The following is a 24469-nucleotide window of genomic DNA, read 5'->3' on the forward strand; positions in this document are numbered from 1 at the left end:
TAGCCAGGTTGTATCCCTGGGTCTAAGGTTGAGTCTCTTGTAAGCAGCATATGGATGGCTCATGTTTTTTTGTCCATTCTGTCAGGTTGTATGCTTTGATTGGGGAGTTTAATCCATTCCTTTCAGTGGTATTACTGCTAAATGCATTATTTATGTCCACCATTTTATTCTTTGGTTTCCATATGTCATATCTTATTTTCTTTTGTCTTTTTACTCTCTGGTTCTCCTTTCTGGTGTTCTTTCTTTTATACTCTCCCCCAAACCTCTTTCTCCTGTCTCTTTCTTTCTGACTCTTAAGAATTCCTTTCTTCAATATTTTTTTTTCTATGTCTTTTGTTTTTTCTTCCCCCCCCCCCCGCCCCTGAGTTGTCTGCTCTCCGTGTCCATTCGCTGTGTGTTCTTCTGTGACTGTTTCTATAATTATCAGTGGCACCGGGAATCTGTGTCTTCTTTTTGTTGCGTCATCTTGTTGTGTCAGCGTTCCGTGTGTGTGGCGCTATTCTTGGGCAGGCTGTACTTTCTTTCACTCTAGGCAGCTTTCCTTATGGGGCGGGGCACACTCCTTGCGCGTGGGGCTCCCCTATGTGGGGAACATCCCTGCGTACCTCCCTTGTGGTAGGTGTACGCCCTATCCATTGGGCCAAGTCCGCTTCCCCCTCATGAGCTGTTAACTCTTCTATTAACGTTTTCAAATTCTTCTTTGTGGTTGCTCAATGTCATTGTCTTTTTTTTTTTTTAGTGTCCCAGGACCTCATATGTGGGTAGCTGGTGCTCAACCACTGGGCAATATTGGGTCTCCCGAGTTGCTATTTTTCATTTGTTTGTTTGTTGTTGTTTGTTTTTTTTTAGGAGGCAGTGGGTACTGAAAACAGGACCTCCTATGTGGGAAGCATTCACTTAATTGCCTGAGTCACTTCTGCTCCTCAATGTCTTGTTTTTATTTTATTTCATTATTTCCTTTTTTAAAAATTTTCGTTTTTCTTATTTTTTTTTCATTTTTTTCTCTTTTTTTTTAAAATTTCTCTCCCCGTCTCCCCTCCCCAGTTTTCTGCTCTCTGTGTCCTTTTGCTGTGTGTTCTGTGTCCCCTTGTGTTCTTGTCAGCAGCACCAGGAATCTGTGTCTCTTTTTGTTACATCATCTTGCTGCGTTACCTCTCCGTGTGTGTGGTGCCATTCCTGGGCAGGCTGCACTTTTTTTGTGCTGGGCGTCTCTCCTTAAGGGGCGCACTCCTTGCACATGGGGCTCCCCTACGCGGGGACACTCCTGCATGGCATGGCACTCCTTGCGCACATTAGCACTGCACATGGGCCAGCTCCACACGGGTCAGGAGGCCCTGGGTTTGAACCCTGGACCTCCCATGTGGTAGGCAGATGCTCTATCCCTCAAGCCAAATCTGCTTCCCTTTTATATCTTCTTCATGTCATTTATCTCTTTATCCATATTGTCTTTTCATTCATTAATTTGATTTTGGAAATTTGTGTGCATCTCATTGATTTATTGTCTCAAATCCTGCATCTCTTCTTGGGCTTTGATATATTCCTTTTTTTGGCCCATGTCTTCTATTTTTTTAGTATGGCTTGCAGGCCCTGAGGCCTGAGAATTCAAAACTGTCCGTAGTGTGGGGGAGGGTGCTAGCAGTAGCCACTGCTGTTTCAGCTCACAGTTTTGCAGTCATTCTTTTCCTTTGTCCCTGTCTCCCCTGGGCAGTGTCCACTGTTGTCCCAAACCCTAGAAGGTTTTTTCCTAGACTGTTTCTGTCTGCCCTGTAGCTATTAAGAGATTCTATCAGTGATTACTATACAAATCAAAACTATTCTTTATTATAATTGGTTCTCACTAATTTGTCTTCCCCAAATAGTACTTTATTGTTTAAAATAGACTGTGCTCTTTGATTTATTCTTTGATTCACTCAACAAATAATACTATTACGTGATAGGTACAGTTTTAAGTGTTAGGAATAATGAGCAAAAAATGTCTTCACATTCATGGAAGTTATGTTAAAGGAAGTAGATAGACCATAAATAAACAGATTCAGGTAATGATAAACACTAGAAAGAAAAGTAAGGCAGAATGAGAGAAGAGAATGAAAGAGATGATATTTTAGATATAGTGTTCAGGCAGTGTCTCTTGAGATTATATTTGTGAGAGACTTGAATGAAGAGATGAAGTGAGCCATGAAGTTATCTGAGGAAAGAGTGTTCTTTGCATAGAATAAAAAGTGAAAATTTTGAGGTAGAAAGATCCTTAATGTGTTAGAGAGGAATATTGAGAAGGTGGTGTAGCTGGAGCTGAATAGAGAGAGGAAGAAGAATAAGAAATTTTTTGAATAGCTTATAATAAAAACCGTTGAATGGAGTAATTGATGTTGGTTGACATAGTGACTTTATTATAGGCTTTACTAAATTCAAAATAGAATGGTTCCATTATACATATTTAAAAGAGGCATTTAATATTTAGTAGAAATTATTTATAAAACTATTTTATCTTGTATGGTAAACTAATGTAAGGTAGAATTGTAAAGATGGTTTGGAACTACAAGTCCTCAAGCTATCTTAAATAGAGAGAGTGCATAACCACTTCTCCAGAGTTAGAGATATCAGAAAAAAAGATTCCTTGGGAGGGAAGTGGATGTGGCTTAAGATATAAGGCTTCCGCCTACCATAGGGGAGGACCCAGTTTCAATCCCTGGGACCTCCTGGTGAAAAAGAAGAAGAGAAAGTGTTCCTATGCAGCAAGCCCGTGCATGGCAAGCCAGTGCCCACACAGTGAGCCAAGTTACCTGCGTGAGTACCCACGTGGTCAGCCAAGAGCCCATGTGAGTGCCTGCGTGGTAAGCCAGTGCCCACATGTGGGCCAGTGCCTGCGCAAATGAGTCATGCAGCAAGATGATGACACAACGAAAGAGAGACAAAGGGGAGAGTTAAAGCAAAGCACAGCAGAGATCAGGAACTGATGTGGTGCAATTAACAGGGAACTTCTCTCCACATCAGATGTCCCCAGGATGGAATCCCCCTGAATCCTAGAGGAGAAAGATGAGAAGAAAAGACTAAAAAACAAACAAAGAAAAAAAAAACCAACACAAAGAGAAATAGATACAGAAGATCACACAGCAAATGGACACAGACAGCAAAAATAGCGGGGCGGGGTGGGAGTGGGGGTGGGGAAAAATAAATCTTTAAAAAAAAGTTTCCTTGGGACATAGAGTTGAACAAATGTGATCAGCTATAGTAAAATGGAAGAATCGGGTTATTACTGGGACTGATAAGAGAAGAACGAGGCTTAATGAATATGAACACAAATTTTCAAACAAAAATAGATCTAATGATATGGTTCAAGATCTTGGCCACCTGCTTGTCTGAGTTGACATACTTTCTTTTAAACATGTTTATAGAAAAATAGAGCATTATACTAAAATTGATTTAAAAGCAGGCAAGGAACAAATAGAATCAGAAGAATCAGGATACTTCAGGAAGATGTAACCTCCAGATCAGAGAGAACATATATATTATCCTGGCACTGTTTTATCAAAATAAAACAAATGTCCAATATTAAAAAAAGAAAAGTTGGAGATGCGGTCAGTAAAGGAAGCCAGGAACGTAGAGGCCTTGTAAGCTATGGTAAAGACTTTGGAGGTTTTAAGTATGGGAGTTGATATGATCCATATTTTAAAAGGTAGTTGGGAGGATGGATGTGGCTCGAGAAGTTGGGCACCTGCCTCCCACATGGGAAGTCCTGGGTTTGGTTCCCAGACCCTCCTAAAGAAGATGAACAGACGCAACATGGTGGCACAATGAGCTGATGGAATTAGCAGAAGCAATGAGCAGGGAGCAATATGGCTCAAGTAGTTGGGCACCTGCCTCCTGCATGGGAAGTCCTGGGTTTGGTTCCAGTGCCTCATAAAGTAAACGAGCAGATAATGAGTGGACACAATGAGCAGACACAGTGAGCAGACAGATGAGGGAACCATCTCTAGGGAAAAAATATATATATAGGGGAGCAGATATAGCTCAGTGGTTGACCACATATGAGGTTCCAGGCTCAATCCCTGGTGCCTCCTTAAAAAGATATGGATATGGATATGGATATAGATATAGATATTTCAAAGTATTAGGACATGTAGGGAATAATCCGAGAGGGATTTCAGACATAATATTTGCCCTTATTACATGTAGTGTTACTCTGATATTTTCTATTCTAAACTTCTATTTCATTAATGAAAAAAAATAGATTGCGACTCACTATATTGATTTCATGACCCATTAGTTAAGGGGTCACTACCCATAGTTTGAAAATTGTTGAGTTAATGCAGTATTAGAAAGCATTCTGACACTATGAGTACCTTTGTAGAGAACTGTATATAAGATGACACTTTTTTTTTAAATCTTTTTTTTTGGGAAAATCTCACTTTATAATTGGGCATTTGTGGTATTTTGAATAACCAATGGTCTTTTCTTTTATCTAGCTAAAAATAGCAATGAAATTAAATATTCCATTCAGAGTAGGACAAACTATAAAATACCTAGCAACAAATTTAAGAAATAAGGTATGAAAAAGTGAAATATTATCAGATGTTATAAAGTAAGTTTTGAATAAATGGAGAATTAGGGATATGCTATACTTCTGAATGGAACTACATTCCATCATAAAAATGTCAGTCAATCCAAAATTAATAAATGAATCGACTAATTCCAATCAACATTTCAGGTGCTTTTTTTTTTTTTTGGTGAGAGACTATATAATGTGATCTTATATTTTTGCGTGGTTTCTGAAAATTTTCATAATAAAAAGTTTATAAAAAAAGATGTATTTAGGGGAGTGGATGTAGCTCAGGTGGTTGAGTGCCTGCTTCCCATGTACAAGGTGCTGGGTTTAATCCCTGATACCTCCTTAAAAAAAAAAGATACATTTATTTCTCTATAACTTGATTTTTCTCTTCATATTCTTTTTATAACTTATCCCTGTTGATAGATGTACATCTACTTCATTTTATTGATAATTAGTGCATTGTATGACTAACCTATAATTTATTCTCTACTGATAGATATTTAGTTTGTTTCCAGATTTTCATTCTAAACAATGCTGCAGTTGACATATTTGGCTCCATTTCAGTTGTCTTGGAAGGACGCCTATATTTATTGTTTTTTTTTTTTCCTCTGTTTTTTTAAAATGTTACATTCAAAAAATATAAGAGGTCCCCATATACCCCCCACCCCCTTATATTTATTGTTTTGTAGAGCAATATGTATAGACGAACCATCCCGGCTTACCCCTATATGTGGAAGTATGGTTTTGTAACCTCTGCAACCTATCTCTCTATATACATGTGCTTGTAGAAGCATTGTGTAATTTATGAAAGGAGATAAAATTAGGCCAATGACTTTGTTTGCATGGATGGGAGGGATATGATTGGAAAGTTACTTTTTTTTTTTGAGGTACCGGGGCCAGGGATTTAACCTGGGGCCTCGTATGTGGGAAGCTGGTGTTCAACCACAGAGCCACATCAGCTCCCCTGAGTTGGTGTTTTCGTTTGTTTGCTTGTTATTTGTTTTTCTGTTTTTACAAGGCACTGGGCACCAAACCCGGAACCTCCCATGTGGGAAGCAGGTGCTGAACCGCTTGAACCACATCTGCTCCCCATATGTGTGTGTGTGTGTGTGTGTGTGTGTATTTTTTTAAGATTTATTTTTATTTATTCCTCCCCCTTGCCGCTTGCTTGCTGCCTGATTTCTGTGTTCATTTGCTGAGCATTCTTCTGTGTCTGCTTGTCTCCCTTTTGTTGCGTCATCTTGCTGTGCCAGCTCTCCATGGGTGTGAGCTGTCAGCTCTCCGTGGGCGCCGGCCAGCTTGCCTTCAGAAGGAGGCCCTGGGATGTGAGCCCAGGGCCTCCCATATGGTAGACAGAAGCCCAATCAATTGAGCCACATCCACTTCCCTCCCCATATATTTTTAACATCTTAATTCCTTTTATTGTCCGTTATTTCATTGTGTGACTTTATTATGAAGTGATGGTATATTCCTGAGTAGAAGTAGTGATTCCAGTGATTAATTTTTTTTTTTTTTTTTTTTAGTTACTGGGGCTAGGGGATTGAACCTGGGACCTTTTATGCGGGAAGCCAGCACTCAATCACTGAGCCACATCAACTCCCCTGAGTTGTTTTTTTTCCCCTTGTTTACTTGTTTGTTTGTTTTTTTTTGTTTTTAGGAGGCACAGGAAACTGAACCCAGGACCTCCCACGTGGAAAGCGGGCGCTCAACTGCTTGAGCCACATCCGCTCCCCAACCAGTGATTAATTTTTTGATAACAGCTTTATTAAGATATAATTCACAAACCATACAATTCACCCATTTAAAATGTAAAATTCAGCATTTTTTAGTTTAGTCACAGAATTTGTAACCATCACCACAGTTAATTTCAGAATATTTTTATCACTCCAAAAAGAAACCCTATACCCATTAACAGTCACTCCTCATACTTCCTTCCTACCTCCCCCACTGCCCCTGGCAACCACTTATCTACCTGTCACTATAGATTTATCTATTCTGGACAGTTCATATAAATAGAATTGTATAGTATGTGACCTTTTGTGATTGGCTTCTTATACTTAGCATACTATTTTTAAGGTTCATGCATGTTGTAATATTATTTCATATATTTTTCATGGCCAAATAATATTTCATTGAATGGGTATACCACATTTGTTTATCCATTCACAGTTGATGGGCATTTGGGTTGTTTACCCAAGTGATATTGTATTGTGGTTTTGGTTTGCACATCTCTAATGACTAATAGATGTTGAACATATTTTTTATGTGCTATTGGCTGTTTGTATATCTTCTTTGAAAATATATTTGAATGTTTATTTAAATCCTTTGCCCAATTTTAAATTGGATTGTCTTTTTATTTTTAAGTTGTAAGAATTCATGTGTTTTGCTGTATCTTTTATAGAATTGCTATATTTGCTTGTAAGACTAATTTTTTCTCCTCTTATTGGAAGGTCCTGTCCAAAACATATCTACGTCTTCACAAGTGCCAGTGAGCCAAGGATATAATTCTCAGCTTACAGGACCTTACCCTCATCTAATACCAGCAAAAACTGCTTTGAATCCTGTTTCTGGACAGCCTAACTATGGTGGTTCGCATATGGTTTCTACATTAAGTAATTGTCAGAGACCTGGACAGACTCTGAATAGAGCTCCCATGGCTTCTAATCCAGTCACAGCTTCATTCCATAGTGGTCCTGTTCCTCGAATGTCACCACCTCCTTCTCAGCACCCAGCTGCTACACCAATGCCTTCTGGGAGCTTTCTTCCTGGAGCCAACCCACCACCACCTTTGAATTGGCAATATAACTACCCATCTCCGGGACCACAGACAAATCATTGTCCTCATGCATCGTCCCAACCAATTCTATCTGGGAATACAGATTTAATAACAAATCATCAACGAGTTTCTTCTGGAGATCCCTCACTTCAAAACAGCTACTTAAAATCAGGTAATGTTTTTATAGGAGTGCTTAAAATATAAAAATGTAAAACTTTTGCTTGTTTTGGTGTTTGAATTAATATTTCAAGTTTTAAAACAAAATGGAAAACTATTAATAAAAAAAATCATTGTCAGTCTTTTTCTTTGAGTCACCCTTGGTATTTCAGGGATTCAGGTATGCACACAGAGCCACTCCCTTAAAGATTAGTCATTGTTTTTCATTACTAGTTTCCTTCTTGTATTTTGGGGAGACTGAGTCTCTGTGGTTTCTATTTGGTCTTGATCTGAGACTTGATATGTCTTTTGGCATGGAAGTAGACGATTTTTTGCAACTGTGCAGGATCCAGTAGGGGCAGGTCAGAATAGATAATGCTTTTAGAGTTTAAGTGTTATTGAGCACAACTGGAGTCTCAAACAATGATTAAAGGTATATATACTTTGTGTTTTCTTCTCAAAGTTTTATAGTTTTAGCTCTTACAATTAGGTCTTTGATTCCTTTTGAGTTAGTTTTTGTGTGTGGTGTTAGGGGTCTAACTTCATTCTTTTGCATGTGAATATTCAGTTGCCCTAGCACCATTTGTTGAAGACTGTTCTTTTTCCCATTGAATAGTCTTGACTCTCTTGTGAAAAACCAGTTGATGGGAAGCAGGTGTAGCCCATGTTTGAGCTCTTGCATCCCACTTATGAGGTCCCAGGTTCATTTTCCAGTACCTCCTAAGAAACAAACAAATGAAAAATAGTTGATTATAAATGTAAGGGTTTATTTATGGATTCTGAATTCTATTCCATTGATCTATATGTCTGTATTTATGCCGTTACCAAACAGTCTTGATTACTGAAGCTTTGTAGTAAGTTTTGTGTTTTTTTTTAAAGATTTATTTATTTCTCTCCCCTTGCCCCTGCCCCGCCCCAGTTGTCTGTTCTCTGTGTCTATTTGCTGTGTGTTCTTCTTTGTCCGCTTCTTCTGTCAGCAGCAAGGGAATCGGTGTTTCTTTTTGTTGTGTCATCTTTTTTTTTTTAAGATTTATTTATTTATTTAATTCCCCCCCCCTTCCCCCGGTTGTCTGTTCTCTGTGTCTATTTGCTGCGTCTTGTTTCTTTGTCCGCTTCTGTTGTCATCAGCGGCACGTGAAGTGTGGGCGGCGCCATTCCTGGTCAGGCTGCACTTTCTTTCGCGCTGGGCGGCTCTCCTTACAGGGCGCACTCCTTGCGCGTGGGGCTCCCCTACGCGGGGGGCACCCTTGCGTGGCAGGGCACTCCTTGCGCGCATCAGCACTGCGCATGGGCCAGCTCCACACGGGTCAAGGAGGCCCGGGGTTTGAACCGCGGACCTCCCATGTGGTAGACGGACGCCCTAACCACTGGGCCAAGTCCGTTTCCCTGTTGTGTCATCTTGTTGTGTCAGTTCTCCGTGTGTGCGGCGCCATTCTTGGGCAGGCTGCACTTTCTTTTGTGCTGGGCAGCTCTCCTTGTGCGTGGGGGCTCCCCTACGCCGGGGGCACGCCTGCGTGGCAGGGCACTCCTTGCATGCATCAGCACTGCGCATGGGTCAGCTCCACACGGGTCAAGGAGGCCCGGGGTTTGAACCGCGGACCTCCCATATGGTAGACGGACAACCTAACCACTGGACCAAGTCTGCTTCCCTATAGGAAGTTTTGAATTTGCAAAATATGAGTCCTCCAACTTTGTTCTTCTTTTTCAAGGTTGTTTTGACTATTCTGGATCCCTTGCATTTCCATTACAGTTCTAGGATCAGCTTGTCAATTTTTTGCAAAAAACAAAGAAAAAAACAGTTGGGATTTTGATTGGAATTGCATGGAATAAGATACGCTTAGAAAGAAAGCCTTCTGTTCTTGGCTGACTTTGATAATTTCCTTTTTTTTTTTTTTAATTATTTTATTTATACCCCCACCCTGAGATGGTTCCCTCATCTGTTTGTTGTTTCTACTCATTGGCTTGCTGTGTCTGCTTGTTGTCTTTTTGTGTCTGTTCATTGTGTCTTTTTGCTGTCTGCTTGTTGTCTGTATCTTCTTTTTTTAGGAGGCACTGGGAACGGGACCTGGGACCTCTCATGTGAGAGGCAGGTGCCCAAACACTTGAGCCACATCCACTCCCTGCTCGTTGTATCTTCTCGTGAGTCAGTTTGTTGTGTCAGCTGATTGCATTGGCTTGTTTTCTTTAGGAGGCACTGGAAACTGAACCTGCATCCTCCCATGTGGGAGGCAGGCACCCAACTGCTTGAGCCATATCCTCTTTTCAATCATTTCATTTTTTAACTTCAGTGATTGGTCATATCTGGTGCAGGAATAGGTTCATATAACATTTCCTTTTTTGCTATTAAAATTTGGTGTCTTTTAAACCTATAGATATTGGTATTGTTTTGAAAAACACTTTGATTCTACCCTTAGATCTGTCAAGGAAACCAGTAAAGGCCTCCAAGTGAAATGGTAATATCAATGGTTAACTTTTTGTTCTCGTATGTATTTCTGTGTCTATACACAGCATACAATCTATTAGGTTTGTAGCTTGGTTAACTGCTGAAACTGTATTTCCAAGCCTCCTGACCAGCAATTGGCCCTAGTGAATATCTCATTTCTTTTTGTATTTTGACCTTGTAAAGGATTAAGGCTGGGGAAGTGGATATGACTCAGGCAACTAAGCTCCCATCTACCACATAGAAGGTCCATGGTTTGTTTCTGGTGCCTCCTAAAGAAGACAGCAAGCGGTGTGATGGGCAGGCATGGCAAGCTGGTGCAACAAGATGATGCAACAAGAGACACAAGAAGAAAAAACATAATTAGAAATACAATAAAAAAGCAGGGAGCAGAGGTTCCCAGTGCTTCCTAAAGAAAAACAAGCAGGATGGCAAACTAATGCGACAGGTAGGCGCGGCAAGCTGACGCAGCAAGCTGATGCAGCACGAGACACAAGAAGAATAAACATAATGAGAGATGCAACAAAGCAGGGAACAGAGGTGAACAAAGCAGGGAACGGAGGTGGTTCAAACGATTAGGTGCCTCCCTTTCTGTTTTTATTTCTGATTTTGTTTGCCTCTTCTTTTTTTTTTCTTTGTCAGTCTAGCTAAGGATTTGTCAATTTTGTTAATCTTCTAGAAGAACCAACTTTTGGTTTTGTTAATTTTCTCTATTTTTTGTTGTTTTTGTTCTCAATTTCATTTACTTCTGCTCAGCTCTTTGTTATTTCGTTCCTTCTGCTTGCTTTGGGAATAGTTTGCTATTCTTTTTCCAGTTCCTCCAGCTGTGTAGTTAGGTCATTGATTTTATCTCTTCTTTTTTAATATCAACACTGAGGGTCATAAATTTCCCTCTCAGCACTGCCTTCACTGTATCCCATAGGTTCTGATATGTTGTTGTCCCGTTTTCATTCATCTTGAGATGTATATTGATTTCTCTTGGAGTTTCTTCATTGACTCAGTGATTATTTAAGAGTGTGTTCTTTGATCTCTATAAATTTGTGAATTTTCCCTTTCTCAGCCTGTTATTAATTTCCACCTTTATTCCTTTATGATCAGAGAAAGCATTTTGTATATTTCAGTCTTGTTGAATTTATTGCAATCTGCTTTGTGACCTAACATATGGTTTATCCTAGAGAATGATCCATGAGCAATTGAGAAGAATATATGTCCAGCTGTTTTAGAGTGCAGTGTTCTGTATATGTCTATTATGTTTAGTTCATTTATCATATTATTCAGGCTCGCTATTTCTTTATTAATCCTAGCCCAGATGTTCTATCCAGTGATAAGAGTGGTGTATTAAAGTCTCTAATTATTATTGTAGAGACATCTATTCTCCCTTCAGGTTTTTTTTTTCCCCTTGAGATTGCTCCTTCATCTGTTTGCTTATTGTTTTTTTTGCTCGTTGTCTGTGCTCATTGTCTTTTTCTCATTGTCAGTTTTTTTTGTTTTTTGTTTATTTCTTTCGGAGGAACCATGAACCAAACCCAGGACCTCCCTTGTGAGAGGTGGGTGCTTAACTGCTTGAGCAACATCTGCTTCCTGCTTGTTGTCTGCTTCTTTTTTTGCTTGATGTCTGTTCGTTGTTTGTCTTCTTTAGGAGGTACCAGGAACTGAACCCAGGACCTCCCATGTGGGAGGTGGGTGTTCAGCTGCTTAAGCCACATTCACTCTCCTCTCCCTTCAGTTTTGCCAGTGTTCCCTCATGTAATTTGGTGACGACTTCTGGTTAGGTGCATATACATTTATGATTGTTATTTTATTCCTGGTGAATTGCCCCTTTTGTCAATATATAATGTCCTTCCTTGTCTTTAATAATAGCTTTGCTTTTAAAATGTATTTTGTCCGATATAAGGATAGCTACTCCAGCTTTTTTGTTGTTGTTGTTACTGCATGTGTAGAATATCTTTTTCCAGCCTTTCACTTCATATCTATTTGTATCCTTTAGTTATGGTGAGTCTCTTGTAGACAGCATATAGATGGCTCATATTTTCTTTTCCATTCCTCTGGTTTATGTCTTTTGATTGAGGAGTTTAATCCATTAACATTCAGTGTTATTCCTATTTTGACTTATTTTCACCACTTTAAAAAAAAAATTATTTATTTCTCCCCTCTCCCTCCATTGTCTGCTCTCTGTGTCCATTCGCTGTGTGTTCTTCTGTGTCTGCTTGTATTCTCAGTAGTTGGCTCTGGGAACTGATCCTGGGACCTTCCAGAGTGAAAGAGAGGAGCTCATTCTCTTGTGCGACCTTATTATCTCTCTTCTGTATCTCTTTTTGTTTCTTTATCTTGCTGTGCCTGCTCTCTGCATGGGCCAGCACTCCTGTGCGGGGCAGCATCCCTGTGTGTACTCCATGCAGGCCAGCACTCTGCGTGGGCCAGCTCGCCACCCAGTCCAGCTCTTGTTCACCAGGAGGCCCTGGGCATCAAAAATTCTGGACCTCCTATATGGTAGATGGGAGCCCAATTGCTTGAGCCACACCTGCTTCCTACTTTCACCATTCTTTTTGATACTTTTAGTTACTTCTACTGATAAAATCTCCATTTCTGTACTCTCTTACAAGCCTTTCTTTCCTGTCTCTTCAGGCTGTAGCATTCCTTTTAGTATTTTCTGTAAAGCTGGTCCCTTGGTTACAAACTCTCTTGTATTCTTTTTTATTTTAAAGTTTTGTGTTTTTTAAAAATTTATTCCCCCTCCACTCTATTGTTTGAGCTCATTGTTTACTCTCTCTGTCTGTTCACTGTGAATCTCTTTTCTCTTGCTGCTCTGAGGATTCATTCTTTATCTTTGGCATTTTACATTCTGATTAGTATGTGTTTCAGAGTAGAGTAGGTCTTTTTGGATTTATTTTGATGGGAGTATGCTGTGCTTCTTGGACATGGATATCTATTTTTATCAATAGGGTTGGGAAATTTTCTACCGTTATTTCCTCAAATATTCCTTCTACCTTCTTTTCCCTTCTCTTCTTTTTGACACCCATGGCACATATGTTTGCATATCTCTTGCCATCATTTTGTTCCCTGAGACCCTGTTCAGTTTTTTATTCTTTTATCTGTTCTTTTCATATGTTTGCTTTCAGAGTCCATGTCTTTACTCTCACTGATCCTTTTTTCTGCCTCTTCAAATCTGGTGTTAGAAAATGGAAAACTGAGTGTTAACTTGTGCAGAATTGGTAAAAAGAATACGTGTTAATCTTTGGAAATGAATAGAAAAGGTGAAAACCCAACATAAAGTCCATAATTAGCAGTAATATTATGTTGGCATGAAAGCATATTTTTTTATTGTGCTATTAACTATGTTCGTAGTTTAACTTAAGTTCCACTGTTGGTGATGTTCAGTTCCATGGATTTTTAAAAAAATTATTCTAGTACTGTATATACAAGTTAAAATTTCCCCTTTTAACCATATTCAGATATATAATTCAGTGCTGTTAATTATGTTTACAATGTGTTACTATCACCACCATCCATTACCAAACTTTTCCATTGTTCTGAATAGAAACTACATTTTAAGCCTTAACTCCCTACTTGTATCTCTACGAAACTTACAAAGAGGAAAGGAGATTAGTGGTTATACTACTATAGCTAAGTAATATGCTTTAAAATCAGAAAGTGGAGAGTATTCCAACTTCATTCTTCTTTTTTAAGACATTTTTTGCTATCCGGGGCCCCTTACCCTTCCAAATAAATTTAGTTATTGGATTTTTTATTTCTGCAGTAGAGGCTATTGGGATTTTTATTGGGATTGCAGTGAGTCCATAAATCAGTGGTGAAAGACTGAAAGTTTTTCTGCTGAGATCAGGAACAAAACAAGGATTTCCACTATCACCATTATTATTCGGTATTGTGCTAGAAGTTCTAGCTCGCGTAATTAGGCTAAACAAAGAAATAAAAGCCACCCAAATAGGAAAGGAAGAAGTGAAACTTTCACTATTCGCTGATGACATGATCCTATATCTTGAAACTCCTGAAAAATCCACAAGAAAACTACTGAAATTAGATGAGTTCAACAGATTGGCAGGATATAAGATTAATACACAAAAATCAATAGCATAATTCACTAGTGCTGTGTAATCTGAGGAGGAAATGAGAAAAAAAAAAAATTGTATATTTGGCACACATTTTCCATACTGTCCCATTACCAATACAGTACATCTTTGGCATAGATGCAAGAATATTATATTATTACTGCTAACCACAGTCCATAAGTCACCCCAGTTGTATTTTTCCCATGCTTCTCCACATTCCCACCACCCTGCAATAGTGATGTACATTTGCTCTAGCTAATAAAGGACACTCTTGACCTGTACCATCATCCACAATTCTCATCCACCTCTTGGTTTACTCTGCTGTTCAGTTCCTAGATTATTCTCTAGCATTCTGTCAATTGGCATTTACATACATAGACTGTCATTTTCAGCCACATCCCCATTTATAAATAAGCTATTACTCATTGTGTTACCATCCACTCTATACAGTTCCACACTTTTACCATAAAACTGAGTAAAACCTCTACATACATTAATCATCAGTAGTCCATCTCAGTCCTCCTCGTATCTCCTTTAAGTCCCCACCTGCACCAGGTCTTGAAGATGTTTTCCTACAATTTCTTCTAGAAGCTTTATGGTTCTTGCTCTTATTTTTAGATTTTTTACTCATTTTGAGTTAATTTTTGGATACGGTATGAGATAGGGGGCCTCTTTCTTCTTTTGGCTATGGATATCCAATTCTTTCAGCACCATTTATTGAAGGGACTGTTCTGTCTGAGCTGTGTGGGTTTGACAGGCTAGTGAAAAAATCACTTGAACTTATAAATGCGGGTCTGTTTCTAAACCATCAGTTTGGTTCCATTGATCTAGTGTCTGTCTTTATGACAGTACCATGCTGTTTACCACTATAGCTAGGTAATAGGATTTAAAGTCTGGAGATGAGTTTCCTTTTCCTTTTTAAGATGTTTCTGGCTATTCAGGCCCCCTTACCCTTCCAAATAAATTTCATAATTATGTTTTCAATTAAAAAAAAAATTCTGGTGGAATTTTTTTTTTTTAAATAACCTTTTTATTTTATTTTATTTTTTTTTAAGATTTATTTATTTATTTAATTCCTTCCCCCCCCCCCCCCCGTTTGTCTGTTCTTGGTGTCTGTTTGCTGCGTCTTGTTTCTTTGTCCGCTTCTGTTGTCGTCAGTGGCACGGGAAGTGTGGGCGGCGCCATTCCTGGGCAAGCTGCTCTTTCTTTTCACGCTGGGCGGCTCTCCTCACGGGCGCACTCCTTGCGCGTGGGGCTCCCCCACGCGGGGGACACCCTTGCGTGGCAAGGCACTCCTTGCGCGCATCAGCACTGCGCATGGCCAGCTTGGTGGAATTTTTATTAGGATTGCATTGAATCTGTATATCAATTTGAATAGAATTGACATCTTAATGATAGTTATTCTTCCAATCCGTGAGCATGGAATGTTCTTCCAGTTATTTAGGCCTTTTTTGATTTCTTTTAACATTGAGTTGCAGTTTGCTGAATACAAGTGCTTTATATGGTTGGTTAAATTTATTCCTATGTGAGTTTTATCTGTCATATTTAATTTTCACCACTCTTTTGACACTTTTAGTTACTTTTATTGATATAATCTTCATTTCTAGACTCTCTTCCAAGTCTCTCCTGTATTTTCAGGCTCTTTAATATTTCCTGAAAATCTGGTCTCTTGGTTAGAAATTCTCTCAGTTTCTGTTTATCTGTGAATATTCTAAACTTGTACTCATTTTTGAAAGACAGTCTTGCCAGATATAAGAATCTTGGCTGGAAGTTTTTCTCTTGTAGAATCTTAAATATATCATACCACTGTCTTCCTGTCTCCATGGTTTCTGGTGAGAAATCAGCACTTAATCTTATTGGGTATCCCTTATATGTTATTCATCTGTTCTTTTGTAGTTTACTTTCAGAAGCCATTTCTTTAAGCTCACCTGTCCTTTCTTCTGCCTCCTCAAATATGCTATTATATGATTCCAGTGTGTTTTTAATTTCATTTATTGCACTTTTCATTCCCATAAGATCTGCTATTTTTCTGTGTATGCTTTGAAATCATTCTTTGCACTCATCCATTGTCTTCTTTTTTAAAAAATTTTTAATATAATTGCCTTTTTTAAAAAAGATACATAGATCACAAAAAATAATCACATTAAAAAATATAAGAGGTTCCCATATACCCCACCCCCTGCCATTCCTCCCACATCAACTACCTCTTTCATCAGTGTGGCACATTCATTGCATTTGGTGAATACATTGTGGAACACTGCTACACTACGTGGATTATAGTTTACATTGTAGTTTACACTCTCCCCTAGTCCATTGAGTGGGTTATGGCAGGGTATGTAATGTCCTACATCTGTCTCTGCAATATATCCTTAATCTCTTTAGCCATCTCACTGTATTTATTAAGGAGATTTGTTTGAACATCTATAATTGGTTGTCTTAACTCCTTTATGTCATCTGGAGGCTTACCTTGTTCCTTTAACTGGGCTATATCTTCCTGTTTCTTGGTGTGGATTGTAATTTTTTGTTGGTGTCTTGGCATCTGCCTTACTATTTATTCTGGGTGCAGTTTTTCTGTTTAGTTTAGGGCTTCCTGCCCTTCCTCCCTTGCTGGCTGTGCAGTAGGAGCCAAGGATGTAGTTGGTGTTATAAGCTGTGGATGCTCAAGCTGCCCTCATTGTCCCAGGGACTAATGAAGCTTCTCCCAACTTTTTCCTTTGCCAGGGATAAGGACAGAGTCACAGCTATGTGTAATAATCCAAGTCGTGCAGGCCTAGACTGTATTGCCCAGAGATACTGATGATGCTTCATGCCGCTTTCTCCCCTGCCTGGGGTGGGGACGGAGCTGCAGGTGTGGGCAGCAATTTATGCAGTGTGAGTCCAAGATGGCCACACCTGCCCTGGTAGACTTCTGATTATTCAGTCTGTGCCAGCCAAAGGTACCTGCAGTTAACTGGATAGGCTGGTGCAAGGCACACCTGGCCTCTTTCTTACTTGGAAAGGTTCAAACTTTAGCTATTCTTAGAGTTATACTGTAGCCAGCCCAATTTACTATCGGTATTGGAAATCAGTGGCCAACGTTCTCTTCCTCCTGTTTTTGGAAAATGGAGCTTCAAATTCCAGCCACATAATAGCTCCTGGGGTGGCTTGCGCTGCCAAAGTAGCAAAGTCATTGGCCTCTGTGGCTCAGCCAGTACTTCCCAGAGAGGCTGGCACAGGTCCCCGCAGCTTGCTCCCTCCCAGAGGTGGGGCTGGGGCTTAGGCTATGGCTGCAATCTGATCTGGATGGAAAGAAGCTGGTCCCTACCAGCACTGTGATTTTCAGACGCCCTGTTTCCCCTTGTGCCAGGTGCAGAGTTAAGATGGCAGCTACTGGCCTCTTTCTGACTTAGACAGTTTCAAACCTTAGCCCTTCTCAGGACTATACTTTAGCCTGACAAATTTTCTCATCAGTAGCTGAAATTGGTGCCCAACCATCACTTCCTCCCCCATTGTTGTTAAGTGGAGCTTTCCAATTCCAGCTGCGGAACAGCTCCTGAGGTAGCTTGTGGCTCCAGTGGAGGATGAGCACCAGCCTCCATGGTGTGGAGTGCTCTGCTTACAAATTTCTCTGCAGATGGGCAGTTTCCTCCTTCCATCCCTTCAAGGGTGTTGCAGAATGCTCTTCTGGTCTCCTGGAGCCTCCAAACAGGTGCTGCAGCTAGCTCCAGATAGCTCTGGGTGTTTACTTAACTCCCCTGTAGCAATATGTTTCTTCACACCTGCCTTGTGACCTAATGTGTGGTCTATCCTGGAAAAAGATCCTTTAGTACTTGAGCAGAATGTATAACCCGCAGAGTTTGGGTGCAGTGTTCTCTGTATGTTTATTATTTCTAACCCATTTATCATATTGTTCAAGTTTTCCTTGTTGATCTTCTTTCTAATTGTTCTATCTAATGATATGAGTGGTTTGTTGAAATCTCCAAAGAGTATTATAGAGATGCCTATTTCTTGCTTTAGTTTTGCCAGAAAATGCATTATGTATTTTGCAGCTCCCTAGTTGAGTGCATAGACATTTATGACTGTTCTTTCTTCCTGGTGGATTAACCCTTTTATTAATATATAATGTCCTTCCATATTTCTTATAACTTTTTTGCATTTTAAGTCTGTTTTTCTCCCAATAATAGTATAGTTACTCCTGTTCTTTTTTGGTTACTATTTGTGTGTAGTGTATTTTTTCAACCCTTCGTTTTCAGCCAGTTTGTATCCCTGGGTCTAAGGTGAGTCTCTTGTAAGTAGCATATGAATGGCTTATGTTTTGTTTTGTTTTTTAAAGATTTATTTATTTATTTCTCTCCATCCCCTTGTTGTTTGCACTTGCTGTGTCTGTTCATCTTCCTTGTTTCTTTTGGAGGCACTGGGAGCTGAACCCAGGACCTCTGATGTGGGAGGAAGGTGCCTAATCGTTTGAGCCACCTCTGCTCCGTGCTTTTTTGTTGTGTCTCTCATTATGCTTTTCCTCTCTGCATCTCTTGTTGCATCATCTTGTGTCAGCTTGCCATGCCATCTGTTGCGCCAGCTTACTGTCTTCTTGGAGGCACTGGGATCTGAACCAGCAACCACCCATGTCATAAGCAGGAGCCCTGTCACCTGTGCAACATCTGCTTCCCCTTGTGTTTTTTGATCCATTTTGTCAGCCTAATATTTTTAAAAATTTTTTTATTTTTCCTGTTTTTTCCCCCCTGAAATGGTTCCATCGTCTGGCTGTTCCATTGTTTCCTCTCATTATCTGCTCACTGTTTATGTTTGTTGTATCTGCTCTTTGTTTCTGCTCATTCTGTGCACTTATTGTCTGCTCCCATTCTTTAGGAGGCACCAGGAACTAAACCTGGGACCTCCCGTGTGGGAAGTGGATGCCGAACTACTTGATTCACATCTGCTCCCTGCTCGTTCTATCTGCTCATTGTGTCAGCTTGTCTTCTTTAGAAAGCACTGGGAATCAAACCTGGACTCTCCCATGTGGGAGGCAGGTGCCCCAGTGCTTGAGTCACATCCATTCCCCAGCCTATATCTTTTGATTGGGGAGTTTAATTTGTTCATATTCAGTGATGTTACTGTAAATGCATGGTTTACTTCCACCTTTTTATTCTTTTGTTTTCATATATTATGTTATTTTCCTCTGCCTTTTTTACTCTTTTGGTTATCCTTTGTGCTATTTTTCCTTTTATGCTCTCCTCCAAGCCTCTCTCTCCTGTCTTTTCCTTTCAGGCTGTAAGACTTTCTTTAATATTTCCTGCAAAGGTTGATTCTGTTTTATGAACTCTCTTAGTTTCTGCTTGTTTGTGAATATTTTATACTCACCTTCATATTTGCTTGATAAAGTATTTTCTCTTTCAGTATCCTAACGTTATTATACCAGGATCTTCTTTCTCTCTTGCATGGTTTCTGATGAGAAATCTGCGCCGTCTTACTTGGCGTCCCATATATGTAATAGTTTGCTTCTCCCTGGCTGCTCTCAGAACTTTCTCTTTGACATTTGACATTCTGAGTAGTATGTTTCTCAGAGTAGATCTATTCTGATTTATTTTGGTTGGGATATTATGCGCTTCTTAGACTTTTATGTTCATAATTTTGTGAGAGATGGGAAATTTCCAGCCATTATTTCCTCAAATACTCTTTCTGCCCCATTTGCCTTCTCATCTCCTTCTGGAACTCCCATGACATGTACGTTGTTGTTTTTTGTGCTGTCATTCATCTCCCTGAGCCCCTGTTCATTTTTTCCCATTCTTTTCTCTTTCTGGTCTTTTCTCTCTTCAATTACAGCTGTTCTGTCTTCTGTATCCCTTATAATATCTTCTGTCATTTTTAGTCTGCTGTTATATCCCTCTAATATGTTTTTGATCTCTCCTATTGTGTCTTTCATTCCCATGAGCTCTGTTAACTTTTCTATACAGGATTTCAAATTCTTCTGTGTGCTCTCTCAATGTTTTCTTTTCTTTTTTTTTTTTAAAGATTTTATTTATTTATTTATTTATTTCTCTCTCCTTCCCCCTCACCCCAGTTGTCTGTTCTCTGTGTCTGTTTGCTGCATCCTCTTTGTCTGCTTCTGTTGTTATCAGCAGCACAGGTATCTGTGTTTCTTCTTTTTTGTTGTTGCATTATCTTGTTGTGTCAGCTCTGTGTGTGTGTGCGGCGCCATTCTTAGGCAGGCTGCACTTTCTTTCCTGCTGGGCGGCTCTCCTTACAGGGCACAGTCCTTGCGCGTGGGGCTCCCCTATGCGGGGACACCCCAGCGTGGCACGGCACTCCTTGCGCGCATCAGCACTGCGCGTGGGCCAGCTCCACACAGGTCAAGGAGGCCCGGGGTTTGAACCTCCCATGTGTTAGACAGACATCCTAACCACTGGGCTAAGTCCACTTCCCCTCAATGTTTTCTTGATGTCATTTATCCCTATAGCCATATTGTCTTTCAACTTATTTGCTTTTGTAAATTTGTGGGCATCTTGTTAATTACTTGTCTCATATCCTATGTTTCTTCCATGGCTTTCATATACTCCTTTTCTTGGGCCATGTCTGCCATTTTCTTAGTATCACTTGTAATTTTTTGCTGATGTCTAGGCATTTGATTAGGATGGTAGTTTACTCAAGATGCTCAATTTCTTTCTCTTTTGTGATGGGAGGCTATGTGTTATTCCTACTCTTTGATTCTCTGTTAAATCTGTGTATTAGTGTTGTCCCTGTTAGTTGCTCAAAACTGACCCACTTCCTAGGACCAAGGTTAGGGTAGGAAGGCTATAAAGGCTGGGAAAAGCTTCTCTTACTTATTTACTTTTTTTTTTTTTTTTAAGATTTATTTTATTTATTTCCCCTTCCCCCCTCGTTGTCTGCTCTCTGTGTCCATTCCCTGTGTGTTCTTCTGTGTCTGCTTGCATTCTTGTCATGCATCACCAGGAAACTTGCTTTTTTGTTGTGTCATCTTACTGCATCAGCTCTCCACGTGTGCAGCATGGCTCCTGGGGCATGCTGTGCTTTTTTCATGCAGGGGCGGCTCTCCTTGTGGGGCACACTCCTTTCATGTGGGGTATCCCTACGCAGGGGACATCCCTGTGTAGCACGGCACTCTTTGCATGCCGCAGCACTGCACGTGGGCCAGCTCACCACGTGGGTCAGGAGTCCCTGGGTATCAAACCCTTGGACCCTCCATATGGTAGGTGGACGCTCCATCAGTTGAGCCACAACTGCTTCCCTTACTTACTTTGAATTTTCTTAGGTGCACATCCTTGGTCTGCCCTCTTTGGCAACCCTCTCAGTTCAATGCCTAGTGGGAGTGTATTTGCTGCCACACAGACCAGATCAATGTCATAGAGATTCCTGCTTGGAGGCTAAATGCCTTGTAATTCAAACCTTCTCAGAGACAGTTCTCCAGATTTCTCTGGCAGCTCCTTCCCTTTTCCTAGGTAGGAAATAATTCCACTCCCCTCTGCATCCTCAACAATCATCCTGATTAGTAGAGAGGGAGCTTAGGAGGGTTGGTTCTCTTTAGTCCCAGATCTTTAGACCCTTGCTAGCTCTCAAGGCAAACAATGGCACAGAAGATCAAATTTGTGGGTTAAAAGCTCATTCAGGGGAAGTGGATATGGCTCAAGCAATCGAGCTCCCATCTACCATATAGCAGGTCCAGGGTTCAATTCCCAGGGCCTCCTGGTAAAGGTAAGCTGGCCCAAACATAGTGCTGGCCCACATGGAGTCCTGGATCCCATGGAGTGCTGTCCCATGCAGGAGTGCTGTCCCATGCAGGAGTGCTGGCCTGCGTGGAGAACTGGCACAGCAAGATGACACAATAAAAAGAGACAGATAATAAGAGATGCTGCAGACCAGTGAGTTGAGGTGATGGAAGAGATTGAGCACCTCTCTCCTACTCTGGAAGGTTCCAGGATTGGTTCCTGGTGCCTCCTAAAGAGAAGACAAGCAGACACAGAAGAACACAGAGTGAATGGACAGAAAGCAGATTACAAAGTGGCGGGAGAAATAAATACATCTTTAAAAAGAAAAAAAACTTAGTCAGCCTTAGGCTTTGTCCCTCTCTCCCCCCTTTCCTGGGCGGTGGATTCCTGGAGCCCCCTTTATATGTATATGGCCCAGAGCCCTGTGAATTCTAAGTATCTTTAGTGTTGGGGAGGTTGCTGGCAGTAGTTTGAGTTTGAGTTTCAACTCAAAGTTTTGCCATGGTGATTCCCCTCCATTGTCCCTCTTCTGGGCAGTGTCCAGCCTTTGTCTGGTGTCTTAAACCATAGAAGATCTTTTTCCAGGCTGTTTCAACCTCTTCTCTAGCTTCTGGGAAAGAAAGCAGTCCCATGTCTTTCTAGTCTGCCATCTTCCCGGAAGTCTCTGTTGGGAGATTTTTTTTTAAAGATTATTTATTTATTTTCTTTCTTTCTCTCCCCTTCCCCCTCCCTCCCCAGTTTTCTGCTCTCTCTGTCCATTCGCTGTCAGTTCTTCTGTATCTGCTTATATTCTTGTCAGCAACACTGGGAATCTGTGTTTTCTTTTTGTTGCGTCATCTTGCTGTGTCAGCTCTCCGTGTGTGTGGCGCCACTCCTGGGCAGGCTGCGCTTTTTCCATGCTGGGCGGCTCTCCTTACAGGGCGCACTCCTTGTGCGTGGGGCTCCCCTACATGGGGGACACCCCTGCGTGGCACAGCACTCCTTGTATATATCAGCACTGCGCATGGGCCAGCTTATCACACAGTTTGGGGGCCCTGGGTTTGAACCCTGGACCTCCCACGTGGTAGTCAGATGCTGTCTGTTGAGCCAAATCTGCTTCCCTTGGGAGATTTTTGATGACGGATTCATTTTTTTTAAATGTGCTTCATTTGTTAAGTTATTGTATTTTGTGTAGGTTCTTAGTGCATTTCTAGGGGAATGTCCCTTTCATCTGAGAGGACTGCCAAAGAGTGCAATATACTGGCAGACCAAGGAAGTATACATAAAGAAAAGTTAAAAACTGAGAGGCTTTTTTCCAGTCTTTACAGCCTCCCTCCCCAAGGTCCAAGGAAACGGGTTTGCAACCCATTACTGGGTCCAGGGCTCAGATTTGAGCAACTAACATGGACAATCCTAAAGACAGATGAGGATGAAGCAAGAATCAAAGAACAGCAGTAACACACTGCCTCCCCCTACTAATCCCTAGAAAAGAGAGAGAAATCGAGCATCTGAGTAAATTTATCACCCTAATCAGATGCCTAGACATCAGCAAAAAATTACAAGCCATATTAAGAAAATGGAAGAAATGGCCCAAGAAATAGAATATACTGAAGCACTAGAAGAGAAGCAGGATTTGAGACGACTAATCAGTGAGATGCACACAAATTTCCCAAATCAAATTAATGAGTTGAAAGACAATATAACTAGACATAAATGACGTTAAGATACTGAATAAGCACAATGGAGAATCTGAAAACCTGAATAAAAAAGTAAAAACTCATGGGAATGAAAGACATGATAGATGAGATCAAAAACACATTGGCCCAATGGATAAGGCGTCTGCCTACCACATGGGAGGTCCGCGGTTCAAACTCGGTCCTCCTTGACTTGTGTGGAGCTGGCCCATGCTCAGTGCTGATGTGCGTAAGGAATGCTGTGCCACACAGGGGTGTCCCCCGCGTAAGGGAGCCCCATGCACAAGGAGTGCGCCCCATAAGGAGAGCTGCCCAGTGTGAGAGAAAGTGCAACCCAAGAATGGCACCACACACATGGAGAGCTGATGCAACAAGATGATGCAACAAAAAGAAAACAGATTCCTGGTGCTGCTGATAAGGATAGAAGCAGTCATAGAAGAACACACAGTGAATGTACACAGAGAGTCAACAACTGGGGCGGGGGGATTTTAAAATAAATAAATAAATAAATCTTTAAAAAAACAAAACAAAACACATTAGAGTCCAGCAGACCACATTCCCTACCAGGAAACCACCTGAGGGAAAGGTTGCTGAAATGATCCTGCAAGACTCTGACAATGAGATCCCATTTGGAAGTCTTTCCAGGATCAAAGAGAAGCCCTGGACACTTCTAAACAATGGGCCTTCCATTGGTCCCCGATAGCTAATGGGGGGGATTGTAAGGCAACTAATCAGAACAGCAAACTTCTGAGGCCCCTCCCCAACATTATGAAGATGGAGGAGTAAAGGTTTTTAAAAAGGTCTAAACCAGGTTCCTACATGTACCGGGGTTCCTACACGTGTGTCTCACCCTGCAGCACACCCGCAATCTGTCTCAGGTTGCATACTCTCTTCTCTTGTTTTTTAATGAACTCTTTACTCCCTTGCCTGCCCTAAAAAACAAACAATAACAAAAAAACATTAGAGGCATACAAGAGTAGATGCAAAATGCTAGAAGAAAGAATAAGGGATACAGAGGACATAACAGCTGAAATTTTTTTCAAAGTAATTTTTTATTTACTTCTCCCCCTGTCCCTGTTCCTCCTGTTGTCTACTCTCATGTCCATTCACT

General features: G+C 40.7%; 1 protein-coding gene across 2 annotated transcripts in view; it reads left to right on the forward strand.

Moving 5' to 3' along the window:
• The window catches only part of SEC24A (SEC24 homolog A, COPII coat complex component), a 131326-nt gene that overhangs the window by 23236 nt on the left and 83621 nt on the right, over window positions 1-24469 (forward strand). For both annotated transcript variants that reach the window (XM_058279000.2, XM_058278995.2), the window contains exon 2: window positions 6997-7494. In XM_058279000.2, the coding sequence (XP_058134983.1) occupies window positions 7143-7494 (352 nt within the window). In that variant the 5' untranslated portion in view covers window positions 6997-7142. The remainder of the gene's footprint in view (window positions 1-6996; window positions 7495-24469) is intronic.

This window comes from Dasypus novemcinctus, chromosome 2 (assembly GCF_030445035.2).
Source record: "Dasypus novemcinctus isolate mDasNov1 chromosome 2, mDasNov1.1.hap2, whole genome shotgun sequence".
NCBI lineage: Eukaryota > Metazoa > Chordata > Mammalia > Cingulata > Dasypodidae > Dasypus > Dasypus novemcinctus.